A 13,680-nucleotide genomic window follows, 5' to 3' on the forward strand; every position below is an offset into this window, starting at 1 on the left:
CTACCCTCTGCCAGCTTGTGACCGTTATTCCTGGTCACTTTTCTTCCCTCCCTGCCTGTCCCCAGCACTCCCCACAGGCCCACTGCTCCCCACCCGCAGCTCCAACACCATGTGGTACCAGCTGCAGGGCCAAGACCGTGCAATGCAGCAGGAGCACCATGCAGTTGCCAGCTCAGAACTACGTAGTGCTGGCTGGGCCCAGCTGACTTGCTGCACTGGAGATCCTTCTCATCTTCTACCTGTTCTTACCTTAATTTCTCTCTCCACTGGAGGGAACAGCCCCAGGCTCTCAGGCCGGGGCCGGGGCTGGTGAGTCTTGCTACTGCTGCCACTAGGTTCTGCTACTGCTGGCTTCTGTCATATTTGACAGGAAGCCAAGGGCAGATGAATATTAATTTAAAAAATAAAATGTAGGGCCATATTTTGCCCACCCCTGGTATAGGTTAATTCAGACTTGGCTTAAATCTGAGGGAGAAGATTCTATGATAGGGCCCTATCTAATTTTAGACTTGATAACTATAGAATGCATCTCGCACAGAATGAGATGCATCATGGGAAGCTTTGGATGATCATCTCTGTTCAAATATTCTTTCAGTATAACTAGTGAAATTTTGTTGCAACATTTATTGAAACCTGTTTTAACCTAACATGTATGCAATTTTAACCAGAGTCACACCCCATAAACAACAATCAACATAGTAATATCTCCATAATATTTTTTAAATGTGCAAAAGAGGACTCTCATACTTTCTGTCCTGAAGTACTATTTGCGGTTTAATCAATAAGAATATATGCGACGCAAATGGTATCAGCATCTTAATACCAGATTAATTTAATTGGCTAGTCACATTTTATGTAACCATTAAATCATCTTTATACAGAAGTTAAATTTTTGCACACCACAACTTTTAGGATTGGGAAGAGAAATAGGCTGATGTTTTTCTTTTTTCTGTTTTTTATTGCACTTACTGCCACTGGCATTAAACTGTTTATCAATGGGAACCAAAATGAAATTTCCTCACTGCCTGTCCCCAAATAAGTTGAAAAATACAGGATATGATTAATGCTTAGGTATTTCTTGGGCAAAGTGTCTAAAATATAAAAAGAGATATTCATTTGACTCATTTCCAAGAAGGCAATTAGATGAAACAAAAAACACGTATAATAATGTGTTTTACTGGCAGAATGACTAAGAGTTTAAGAATGTTTATTGATCTAGTGTCTTGAAGACAAACATCTCAAATGAAGCAGAATCGTATCAGCTACTTAACTTTAAAATTAACTCTTACCCTAGGTACAGGATATGAGGCCACCTTTTTAAAAATAGTAGCACCTTTACAAATATGAGCACTTTTAAAAAAATATCTTTGTAGGACACCATGAAGCTTCTTCTTGACTGATTAGCAAGAGGACTGTTCTCAGCCTTAAGAATATCAACCATTCAATTTTTTGCTGGTATCAAATGGCTTTTTCTCTAATGCCTAACAGACAAAATACTGATGCACGGACAAGCAGACAGGTCTTATACAGTCCAGATGATGTCATTTTAGCCCCAAAATTAAGTTCCGTAGCTGGTAATAGACAATGTTGTTATCTGAAAGACCTGTAATCATCATTAACTAACGCCCAAATCCCATAATGTCACATACAATTACACAGGTCCGCACAGAGCCCCACTGAATTCCATATATGCCATCTATCTGTACTCTAAATCAGCACTTGAACATAATCTAATAAGCAAGCTGGTTGTACATGGATAAATATCCTCCCTTCTAAAAAAGCCATTTGGGGTTTAACAATATGCTGGTACATTTTTTGATTTACTGTTCTACGGTATCCTTTATCTCATTTCTCTGCAGAAACTAAAGCAACATGCACTTAAGACATCTTCATTTTTGTACTGCAGTAACATCTAACATTCCAATCAAGATCCACAATTCTTTGGAGTATGTGCTATATAAACACAAAATAACAGCTAGAAAAGCTCATGCTTTGGTTTAAAGACAAGACCTTACAAATGCATAACACACAGTAAGAAGAGTGGGACAGAGAAGGAAGGGCAACAGTCAGAAAAATGATGTTACATAGACTAGCAAGTCGTACAATTTTGTAGTTTCGAAACTTTTAACATGTTTTAATATAAGTCATTAGTCAGGATTTTTTGACTAAATTGCTTGAAACGCTTCCCCCAGTGCGTTCAATGGTTGTATTCTTTTTGTTTCAATAGATGTTAACAAAATTTTGAGTTACACATCCAGAAAGTATTAGTCCCCTCTGTTTAATTCCAATAATTATTGAGATTGATTTCAGAGACAAACTGTCCTATAAACTAGGATTGAACAAAAGAAAAATAGTCAATAGTTGTGGGAAGAAGGAATCAACAAGTAGAGGCTAAGAAACTCATGAAGAAAATCCTTGCTGCTCTTGTTAACAGGAAGGAGAACTGCTCCCCCTTGTCCCAGAGGGGTCTAGGTGATTAAACAACAGAAGCACAGAAATCCGTTGGCTACGACACTTCCATACTCCTCCACTGTTCAAGTTTTCCATTCTCTAGGTATAGATTTCAGGAGAGTGGGACAAGGAGACATCTACGCTACTGGTTCTCAACCTTTTTAGACTCAAGACACCCCTTGGAAAAAATGTCAACTCTTACACCTTTCACTCATTTTTTGACTGCATAAAAATAGAGCCATTCCCCTGTTGCAAAGAACTCACGAAGACCACACTAAGACACAATGTTTTTGACACTATGAATCCCTTTTTGAAATCTCTAGATTTATCTTGTAAATGGTGTGCAGATGCTTGCGCACCTAACCGTGTTAATATTGTGTGGCACCCATTGCACACTAAAAAGGATCTCACCAGCACCCTTGAGAATCTTTGTTCTATACTGTAGCAGGAGCATGCCCTGGCTGGGACACCCCACAAACCTGTAAATACGCCACTGAGGCTGCTCCTTCCTCAACACAGTCTCCAGCATACTTGTGAGTGGTCACCTGGAATGATCATAGAGTCTCCATAGCATATTTCTGTATTTGGAGCATGGAAATGGGAGTGGGTGGATAGGGTGTGATCAGGAATGTCTGTTTCAGCCAAAACAAGCTGCCGTGACGGTGTAAACATACATATGAACTTCTCCCCCTATGAACATCTTTCCTACCTGTGCCCTCCTGCAGTAAGAATGGGGTGGTGATTTCTCTGCTGCTGGATCTTGCTCACCTGTTTGCATTTCTAAGCAGCTGCTAGGACCAGGGGGACGGTTTTAAAACTAGAAATGATATAAATTTACCCCTATAGAGACATTCTAAAATGGTTTAGATATGCCTGCCGTTGTTTTACTGTAAATGTAAGTAACTGTGGGAAATACTGTAAAATTTGTCAGCAGATTCCACTTGAAGGTCTAGGACTGAAAGAATCTGTCCTGATTTGCAATTTTTTTAGTGGCAAAGCTCTCTCTCATTCCTGCTTCACATCCTTTTGGTGCGGAGATTGCAGCTTTTTTATACCAAGTTTTTATTACCTTGAAGATGCTTCTAAGAGTGATTAACCTGTCTTTCTAATTAGATCTAGTGATTAACTCTTATCATGGTTAACTACTCTACAAATGCTGACTGGATACTTTTTACTGCGTAAATGTCAAAATGAAACTAGAATTTTTCTTTAAGTGTTGTTGTAAATTAGTCTTGACATTAAGATGTGCTTATTTCACACTTTCTGGCCAAACTTAGCACGCACAAAAAAAAAATCCAATCAATTAAAATAACCATCTTTTGTCCCCAAAAACAAACAGCCACCTACACTTCTTCCTGAAGTAGGGCTTGACTAAGGAATTAACTAACCTTAGAAGATTTCCTTCGGCTTCTTCTGGTCCAAACCACCACTAGCTTATCTGGCTGCCTGTAGAGAACAGAAGAAAACAATTTAATTCAGAGCAAACCCATTTTAAAAAATGGTTTACTATAAACATAGCCTTAATATATATATATATATATATATAAGGTCAATATATAATATATATATAATATATATTGACATCCTTAATTAACCCATTGCATTTTAAACAGCCTATTTTAAAAGCATCCATACGTTCAGTAGATTAACAGGAAAAAATCTTGCCGTGTTTACAGTAAAATGCTGTAGTCTAACCAGAAGAGAGATACCAATCCTTTTCTTCTCCACTCCCTGAATGCAAACAGCTCCCATAGGGAACCCGATTATAACTGATATCTATGGATCTGAGAACAGGATTCTGCTTGCAATTAGCTTTTACAGGTTTGGCTTCATTAAAGAAACCTTTGAAACAAATGGTATGCAAAACAAATGCAGAACTGAAACCCAATTTGGATTTCTAAGCTAATAAAGCTAGAACAGGGGTGGGCAATTATTTCAGGTGGAGGGCTGCTTAACAAGTTTTGGCAAACTGTCAGGAACCATACAGGTAGCTCCATCCCTTGACAGCTGCCCCGCCCCCAGGGTCGCCACTTTGGGACCAGAAGTCCTGCCCCCTAACCCCTGACCTTTGCCACTGGAAATCCCTCCCCTTGCTGCCCCTCCATCCCCCACCAATATTCCTTTTGGGAGGGTTGCCATCTTACAACCAGAAAAAATCCCAAGTTATAAGCTACAAGTCAAACACCTACAATAATATATTTTAATTTTATTCCAAAAAATATTTGTCATGACTTGTGATTGTGTACTGTATATAGAAGGGATTGCGTAGTAACTCAAAACTAAAATGTCACTCTTTTATATTGCGCGCGGTGAGTGGGAGTGGGGGGGTTGTGAGATGGTGTGGCTTTGTAGAGGGGCATAGGGTATGTTGGGATATAAGAATATGTCAGGTGATCCTTACACCCCCCCACCCTCATACCCACACCCACACCCTGCCCAGCTGAGCTCCATGCTCCCTCTGGGGGCAGGCTCTACACTATGATCCCACCCAGCTGCAACTGTCTTCCTGCATCCCCCCTCCCCCCACGCCATCTGCCCCATCACTTCCCTACCTGCTGTCCTGAGCAAGCAGGTTCTGGCTGCAGCAGGAGCCCTGCCCAGAAGCTGCTGGCTGGGCACAGCCCTTCCACCCAAGAGGGTGGGAGTGAGGCCCAACAGGGTATGTTGGGGGCTTGTACATATAAGAGCCTTACTCCCACCCTCGTTGGCAGAAGAGCTGGGCGGGTTGCAATTTATTGGGGGCGCCACATGCTGGATCAAAGTGTCCGGAGGGCTGGATCTGGCCCACAGGCCGTATTTCGCCCACCCTTGAGCTCAAAGAAAACTCAGGTTGTTATTCATCATAAAGAAATGAAGATGTACAAAAGGATTTTCCTCCTCCAAAAAAAACCAAACCAAAAAAAAAAAAACAGAGAGAGAGAGAGGATCAAGTATTTCATTGCAAATATTGCTTTAGGTATGCTTGGAGGACCAAATATGAAGAGTGGAAGCTTTTTCAGCTCTTAAGTGAAGGGACAAAGATGTTAAATCCCTAAGAGAGCTCTTTTGACAACTGTTTTTCAGATTTATGTAGCTCATACCTATTTAATTAACTACGAACAAAGAATTTTAAACAGTGTAAAAACAAATCACTTTCTTTTTCAGTTTCTCAAGTTTTCCTTCTCCGCTAATTGTTATAATACTACTAGTTCTCCAGGGGTGCTTGTACACATGACAGGCATTTAGTCCTCAGGGTTTTATTCTATGCCCCCTAAGTTGCAACAGTGGGTTTTTAATTGAGACCCACCATTTCAATTTTTCTGTCATGTTATGGCTAGGGGCCCACTCTTTCTTTTTTTTTGTTGGAGCCTGCCCGCAGCTGCGGGGTGAGCTGCCAGCAGGCCACGTGGCTCCCGAGCTGTAGGGGACCCTGGTCCTTCCCTCCACAGTGGCGGCACCCCCCAGGTGGGCTGCTAGTGGCTCGGGTGCTGCCCCAGCTAACCTGGTACAACTCTTCCCTGACCCCAAACTGGGGCAGCATCCAGCCGACTAGCAGCCCGCCTGGGTGGCCCCAGGGAGCACTGCAGCTGTGAAGGAAAGAACTGGGGCCCCTGCAGCTCAGGGGAAAAAGACACCCACACTTCCAGCACCCCATGCACCATCCCCTGCCTTTTCCAGCCACCAGCAAACCCAGCCACCCTCCTGCTGTCTCCCCACACTACCCCAGGGGCAAGCCAGCCTCATTCCCAGGTGGCCCCAAGCATCCTGCCAGCTGCAGGAGCCTGCTGAAAACAGAAGTGGTCAGAGGCCTGATCCTTTTTTCTGTGGAGCCTGCCCACCTCTCCCGAAGCCAGGGCTCCATCATTGTAATTTGCAATGTTGCAAACTAAACTACAGTTGGATGTAGTTTAGTTTGCAATGATGCAAACTCATTTAAACCCCCAAACTTTCACATATACAATGTGACGCCATTAAGTCACACAAAGTGACATTTTCATCATGTGTACATGGTAACAGTGTCACATGTACAAGTGCCCCTCCTGTCTATATCCTCTCTCATAAAAGAAAACATCAAGCTGACTTTATAAAACAAAAAGAAAGGGAGAAAACTCTATTCTATAGATATTGTTCCAGGTATGATGCAATCAAAGCATTCAGCAGAAGGGGTTAAAATAAAGGTGCCCCAAGCATTTTGAATTGGAGTCACTGAAAGGCGGTGTTCACATCATCTGCATGTTACATATTATCTCTTCCTGTTGACTCTATAAACACATAATTCTCCATTACTTTTTAAATGGAAAATGGTTTAATAGCTGGAGAATTCACCTTAAGTTTTGTTGAAACATTAGCTACAACATATGCTAAAATAAACATGGCACCCAGAATTTCCATTTAAATCCAACTAGGGCAGAGATGCTTAACCTCTGGTCTGTGGGCCAAATATGATCCGTGGAGGCAGTGTGTCTGTTTTGCAGGCTTCCCCATGCGTTTTGAAATTTGTTGGTGTGGGTGTGGTGGCCATTAACATGAGCATCCTCCACCTTGCCAAATTCTCCAAGCCCCATGTGCCTGATGGGAGCCAGGCCATGCCCCCTTCCCCCTGCAGGGCCAAGATGGAGCCAGGCCATGCCCCCTCCCTCCCACATGAAGCTGAGCCACACACCCTTCCCAGCTGGGGGGCCACGCCCCCTTCCCCCTCCCCTGCAGTGCCAGGCCATACTCTTTTCCTCATGGGGCCAGGTTGGGCCCAGGGCCATGGCCCGCCCTGCTGGATTGGGTCATATCCCACCTCTCCCTCCTTCCTGTGGGGTTGGGTTAAGCCTCCTTCTGCCTCTGCAGGGCCAGGCTCAGGCTCAGGCCAGACTGTCCCCCACCCCCTACCGTGTGGTTGCTTGCTGGATCAGAACTACCATCTGACCCATGGTTGGACCAGACACTGCCCATCCAGCTCACAGGGGGAAAAGACTGAGCACCACTGCACTAGGGCCTAAGTTACCGATCAACACTGTTAAAAGCCAAATTTTCACTATGGTGTCAGGATCTGATCCTCATTCCTTTCTCCCCACTGTACCCTGTTCCTTTAGAAGTCACCCCCTTCCTTTTCAGCTTGAGGTAAAGTAGTAGTGAAGCAGACTACTCAAAATGCATTTTAGACTTTCAAATACCTTCCCCATTTGGGGGCACAGACTATTAGCTGATATGCCCTGCAGCTCTCTCTACAATCTTGTTTGGTGATGGAGATAACCTGTTACATTCTGAAAGCTTCTTGCTTACTTGCTATTAAGCATGCGATGCTTTCATGCGCCTGCATAACTCCCATTAACGCTAATGGATATTGTGTACATGCCACCAGAAGAAAATGTGCCCCTGAGCTATTTCCTTGATGTAAAGCAATCCCAAACTGTGTCTAAAATGAACCCGTTTATTTCATTCTGTACTTTTAAGTAGACTGGGTCTCATTTCAAAAATAGTTTGCGAGACAAATCAAATTTAACCTTAACACACCCAGTTCTGTGCCAGCTTCTGCGGATCAAACTGTGCCAAAAATAGGAACAACCCTGAATTCCTACAGTACTGGTGGTCAAATCAAAGATGACCCCACATGGAGGAACTGTGTGCCTCTACACTCCTCAGTAGGAGGAAGGCAAAAGATGCCAGCAATGGGTAACAGGGACAGAACAAATCCACATGATCACTGATTCTCCCCTCCCAAAAGCATGACACAGTCAAGCAACATGACCTCCACTAATCCCTCCCACCCTAGCTCAAGCATTACTGTCAGCATGTTCACAGCTCTTCGCAAACAAAGCCTTTTTTTCCTGTGTTTTTATCAACTTTGTATTCCAAGCTCCAAAACTGTGCAATGCAGGAAGGGTTTATTTAAAAAACAAAAAAAGAAAGAAAGAAAGAAAGAAAAGCAAGCATGAACAAGCAAGAGAAGAAATAAACAAATAAGGTTGAAACAAAATCCCACATTCTCCAGGCAATGCTTTCACTTAAATATTTTCATAAACATCTGTAACAGGGCAAATCTCAGCAACTATCTGCTTTCAACAAATCTTCTTCAAAGGCTCACACACACAAAGCTAATCTTACAATTCCTCTCCACTAACTCCTATTCTGGCAACAATTTGTTCATTCTTTCAAGCGGTGACTTAGTGGAACATTTTCAACAGAATGAATTGGAGTTGGGTACCAGCTAGAAAAGTCAAAGGGAATTGGCTACCAGGCCTTTAGAATTTTTCCTCATACTTTTTAAAGTGACCACACTTTTAAATGCAAAAACAAGACATTTGGCATGGCAGCACACACAGGCTGGGAATCAAACAGGAAGGCGTGAGAGGGGTCTGGCAACCTTACAGGAACAGCAAGCCAAATTAGCATAGCTTGCTCTGATGGTGGGCTGCTGCTCCCTTTACCAGCAGGAGGGTGGGAGGGTGGCACCAGACTCCCAACCTAGCTACCATTCCTGGTGCCACCCTCTCACCAGGCAATTATTCTGACCCAGCATGGCACTTCTAACCCAGCAATAGCTCCCCAACCACAGAATTACCACCCACGCCCCACAATGCACAACTGCTGTCAATGTCGGCTTCATGAGCCAAAAGATGGCACTTGGCTGGCTGGATTTGGCCTGTGGGTGTTGGTTGCTGACTCCTGTTTTTCCCTCAAATTTTCCTTTGTCAAGGGCTAATTTTGATTCAGAGGACAGGAGCAAGAGAGAAGAAAAAGTCATGTAAGGGATCCTGTCCTCAGTATCCCCAGAAGGTCCTAAAATCCAGGACATAACCCAAATTTTTGTAAATGACAGGAACATTGGGATTGGTCACACAAACAAGAATATTACTATTTTTTCAGGGACATATGGTTACTGATATCAAGGCATTCCTTTACTGGGCTGACATTTACAGTCAGATGGGAGTTGTGGAAGTGAGTGTGTAAAGCAGAAGGAAAACAAAGCACAAGCATAGGAAGAAAAGGAAAGAAGACTTCCAGGCTGACAGGGATGCAGACAGTCTTTCTACTTTCAAAACCAATGCTGAACAACTTTATATATTTTATTAGGGGTCTCGGTGTGCATGAAAATCATTTCAGATACTATTTTTCTGTGTCAACTAATCAGGAACAACTTGTTACTCTTGTGACTCCATAGAGGCATCTCACAACACACAGCAAGAAAAATCCTCAGATTCACGGAAGCTTGTGGTAGAACCTGTTCTGGTTTTGCTAGCTTAATATTTCCCTTTCAATTCACTGAGTTCAAAGAGTGTTTTGTTATTTCAAAATAAACTTACAGCTTCCCAGGAAGACTTTCCAGAATACAACGTTCTACCATAAGGCTGTCCAACTTCTAAACAGCCAGGGGCCACACCTAAGGGCCACCCTGATGGGGACCATGGGACCCCACAAAAGCATGCCACATGCTGCCCACTGCACCAGGCACCCAGGCATTCCCCCCACCGCACAACACATCTGGGTATCCCCCTGCTACTGTACTGTGCACCCCCCCAGGTGCACTGCTTCACCATAGGCTGCTCAGCAGCAGTCTCCCCTGTTGCAACCATGCCTCACAGGTGTCCCGACCTGCAGGCTCCCCCAGCACTGAGAGGTGCATTACATTGCATTGCCCTCCCGTTGAGGTGGGGAAGTGGGGGGAGAGCAATGGCCAGGGAGGGGAGCCAGGGGGACTGCAATTTAACTTCTCACAGGCCACATGCAGCCCACAGGATGCCAGCTGGACAGCTCTGTTCTGCTGAAAGCCTCCATGAATTCTAGGATGTTTCTTGCTGTGCATTGTGGGATGCCTCTATGACATAACTGGAATAACAAGGCTCAGGATCAAAATTTAAAAGCTCCCATAATTCCTTCCCTTTCATCCCATCCTTCATCTGCCTTTTACAAAATAATAGCAGCTTCAGAACACTGTTGGAAAGCGCGAAGGTTATAGTACTGAACACTGTGATCCTGATAGTAATATGAACTGGCTACCACACACGTATTGACAGACGAGCAGCCAGATGGCTTGGGACTGTTTGAGAAGCTATCATTGGCTGTTGAGGTATAATATAGGCATAAGAGGAGGAAGAGATAGAAACCAAGCACCTACTCCTGCATGGTATTTTCTTGGACCACCTTTAGTCTTGCAAGCCACTACCTCTGTAGACAGCACTGACTGGTGAAACAGGATAGTGCAGCAAATCTGGAAAGCCCATCACAACCTAAAAGCTTGCAACCCACGATTGCTACAGGTTAGCTGCTTATCAGTTTTGTGCTCGCAAATCAGTCACTGATGGGCCCCACGTGTCTATTCTGCCCTTCTTACTAGGGCTCAGCATTCAAGAGAAAAGAAACTTCTCCACAGTACCACAGGGACTGGCCAGTTACCATGCAAGGGTCACCAACATTGGCATGAATGGTCTGGAAAAGACCGTGATGCCACAGCCTATGGGATGAGAAAGGAACTTTGGCTCCCAGGACCACTAAAAAGCATTAAAAGTGTCCCGATTCCGCCAGTCATTCCCGAAGACCCCGCTGATCCTTCCCCAGTTTCAAGGGGCCTTTCACAGGACAGTCGTACAAAAGAAAGGAACAGTTTAACCTTATCCTGTGTCACTGCAGAATGTCAGTGGAGTGTGGTTTTGAAAAACTAAAGGGTAAATGGCAGTATCATATGACAAAGCTGGATGTTTCTGGTTAAAGACACAGGGTCAGGAATGGTTTAAAGCTTCTATTTTTACTGAACCTAAAAGACAGTGCTCAGTTAAACCCTGGTACAACTACAACGAAAACTGGTGCAGAATGAATGTGTTTGTGCTAATGAGGTCAAAATTGCATAGGTGAGGAAGGTTCACATCGTTCTTCATGACTAGGATGGTGATGGAAGAGATCAGCCCCTTCACTGTTGTAGGTGTTAGTGGGCCTCAGTATTCGGTCTGCTTACTTAGTGTTAACCTTTGCTGTTCAACTGAAAGTAAGGGGTTGATTCATGTATTCAGCACCTAAGTGGCTGCAGGACACAGCTGCACTGGCATATGGTCAATGGACATAATACCACTATGTTTTCCAGAAGGTTCACCTGCCTGCGTTTTATTTCTGGTACCTTGTGCCTGTAAGCCCTTTATCAGTATACTCCCTTCACTGTCTCTCACACTCCTCCCCATCTTTCTTTCTTATGCACCCTTCAGGAGAACTTCCTTCCACCCTTCTGTCATCTTTTCCTTCTGCTGGGATGTGGCAATGAGGTCAAACATGTCCACCCTTGTTCTCTTTCTTTTGTCCCAGAAAACTGACAAATATTTAGCCACTGATAATTAGGGGTGCACCAATAAAGATTTTCTGGGCCAATACCAACAGCCGATTATTAACCAGCCATATCAGCTGATACCGATCCAATAGCTGACTTACATGAATGCAGCCCAGCAGCTTGGCGAACAGCCCCCTGCCAGAAAGTTGGCAAGGGGGAGGGGGGAGGAGGCTTGGCATGGGGAACAGAAAGGGTGTGGGGCAGGGGCAGGCGCTGCCCAGCCAGGATGGTAAATGCGACCCCAGGGCCAGGAGAGGTGCAGAGCTGCAGGCAGCTCATCCAGGGAAAGTTACCGAGGGGGGAAGGAAAGGCAACACAGCCCCAAGCATCCCTGCAGGCCGACACTGGCGCCCAGGGTGGATGATTGGAGACCCTCTGGGTTAAAACCTGTGGGGAACATGGCACGGGGGACACAATCGTGGGAGTTTATTACAGACGTCCTACCCAGGATCAAGAACTTGACCAGGAGTTCGCCAGAGAATTGGCTGAGGCCACACACTCCCAGTGCACGGTTGTCATGGGAGACTTCAACTACCCTGACATCTTGTGGAAAGAGCACTCGGCCAAATCCAAGCAGTTGCAAAGCTTTCTCTCATGTGTGGATGAGCTCTATCTGACACAAGAAGTTGATGGGCCAACAAGAGGTAAAGCGCTGCTCGACCTGATACAGGCAACAGGGGACGACCTAATCAGCAACGTAACAATAGAAGGGAACCTGGGTGACAGTGACCATGAGCTGATCACCTTCACCATCCACCAAGTCAGTCAGCAATACACAAGTCATTGACTTCAGGAAAGCTGACTTTGACAAGCTCAGGAGGCTTGTTGACAAGGCTGTTAAGGACCACGACCCAAAGGGGAGGGGAGTTCAGGAAGAGTGGTTGCTCTTCAAGGGAGCAATCCTGGATGCGCAAGGAAGGTCTATTCCATCTCGAAGGAAAAGGCAGCAAAAGGGAACAGCAGCCCCCTTGGCTCCCCAGGGAACTAGCGGACCTCCTGCGTCTAAAAAGAAAGACCTACAAAGGATGGAGGACTGGATCCACCTCCAAGGCGGAATATTCTGCACTGGTCCGGACCTGCAGGGAGCAAACCAGGAAAGCCAACTAGATACAGGTATCAAGGACAATAAAAAGTCCTTTTTTAGATACATGGGAAGCCAGAGAAAAAGCAAGGGCAACACTGGACCCCTGCAAAACCAGATGGCAGAACTGACAACTGATGCTAAGGAAAAATTTAAATAGGTACTTTCCATCAGTTTTTCACCTGTCCCAAGGGAGGCCCCTCCCCATTACAGGAAAGAAACGCCTGGGGGAGGGCGATTCCTTACCCTCCATCAATGCTGACCTTGTGAAGGAACACCTTGGGTGGCTGGAAACCTTCAAGTCAGCCAGCCCTGACAGTTTACACCCCAGGGTACTCAAGGAGCTGGCAAGCATCATAGCTCAGCCCCTGGCACGGTCTCCAAGAGCTCCTGGCGCTCTGGTGAAGTGCCCAAAGATTGGAAGAAAGCCAATGTGGTACCCATCTTCAAGGAAGGGAGGAAAGTGGATCTGGCAAACTACAGGCCCATCAGCCTGACTTCTATCCCAGGGAAAGTCTTAGAAAAGATTATCAAAGAGGCCTTTCTTAACAGACTGGCTGATGGCAACATCCTGAGGGATAGCCAGCACGAGTTTGTTGCGGGTAGGTCTTGCTTGACCAATCTTATTTCCTTTTACGACCAGGTGACCTATCCCATGGATGAGAGAGAAGAGATTGATGTCGTATATCTTGACTTTAAAAAAGCCTTTGATCTGGTATCCCATGATCACCTCCTGGCAAAACCGGCCAACTGTGGCCTTGGCTTCACCATGATCCACTGGCTGGGGAATTGGCTCCGTGGTCAGACCCAGAGGGTGGTGGTTGATGGAAGTCAATCATTGTGGTGCACTGTGACCAGTGGGGTC

General features: G+C 45.0%; 1 protein-coding gene across 10 annotated transcripts in view; it reads right to left on the reverse strand.

Annotated features, from left to right (window-relative positions):
• EHBP1 (EH domain binding protein 1) overlaps nucleotides 1-13,680 on the reverse strand; it is a 452,470-nt gene that overhangs the window by 371,457 nt on the left and 67,333 nt on the right. For all 10 annotated transcript variants that reach the window (XM_019516608.1, XM_019516607.1, XM_019516605.1 and 7 more), the window contains exon 2: nucleotides 3,840-3,897. In XM_019516608.1, coding sequence (XP_019372153.1) covers nucleotides 3,840-3,897 — 58 coding nt within the window. The remainder of the gene's footprint in view (nucleotides 1-3,839; nucleotides 3,898-13,680) is intronic.

The sequence above is a fragment of the Gavialis gangeticus genome, unplaced genomic scaffold (genome assembly GCF_001723915.1).
Source record: "Gavialis gangeticus isolate Ggan-Ray unplaced genomic scaffold, GavGan_comp1, whole genome shotgun sequence".
NCBI classification, from domain to species: Eukaryota; Metazoa; Chordata; order Crocodylia; family Gavialidae; genus Gavialis; species Gavialis gangeticus.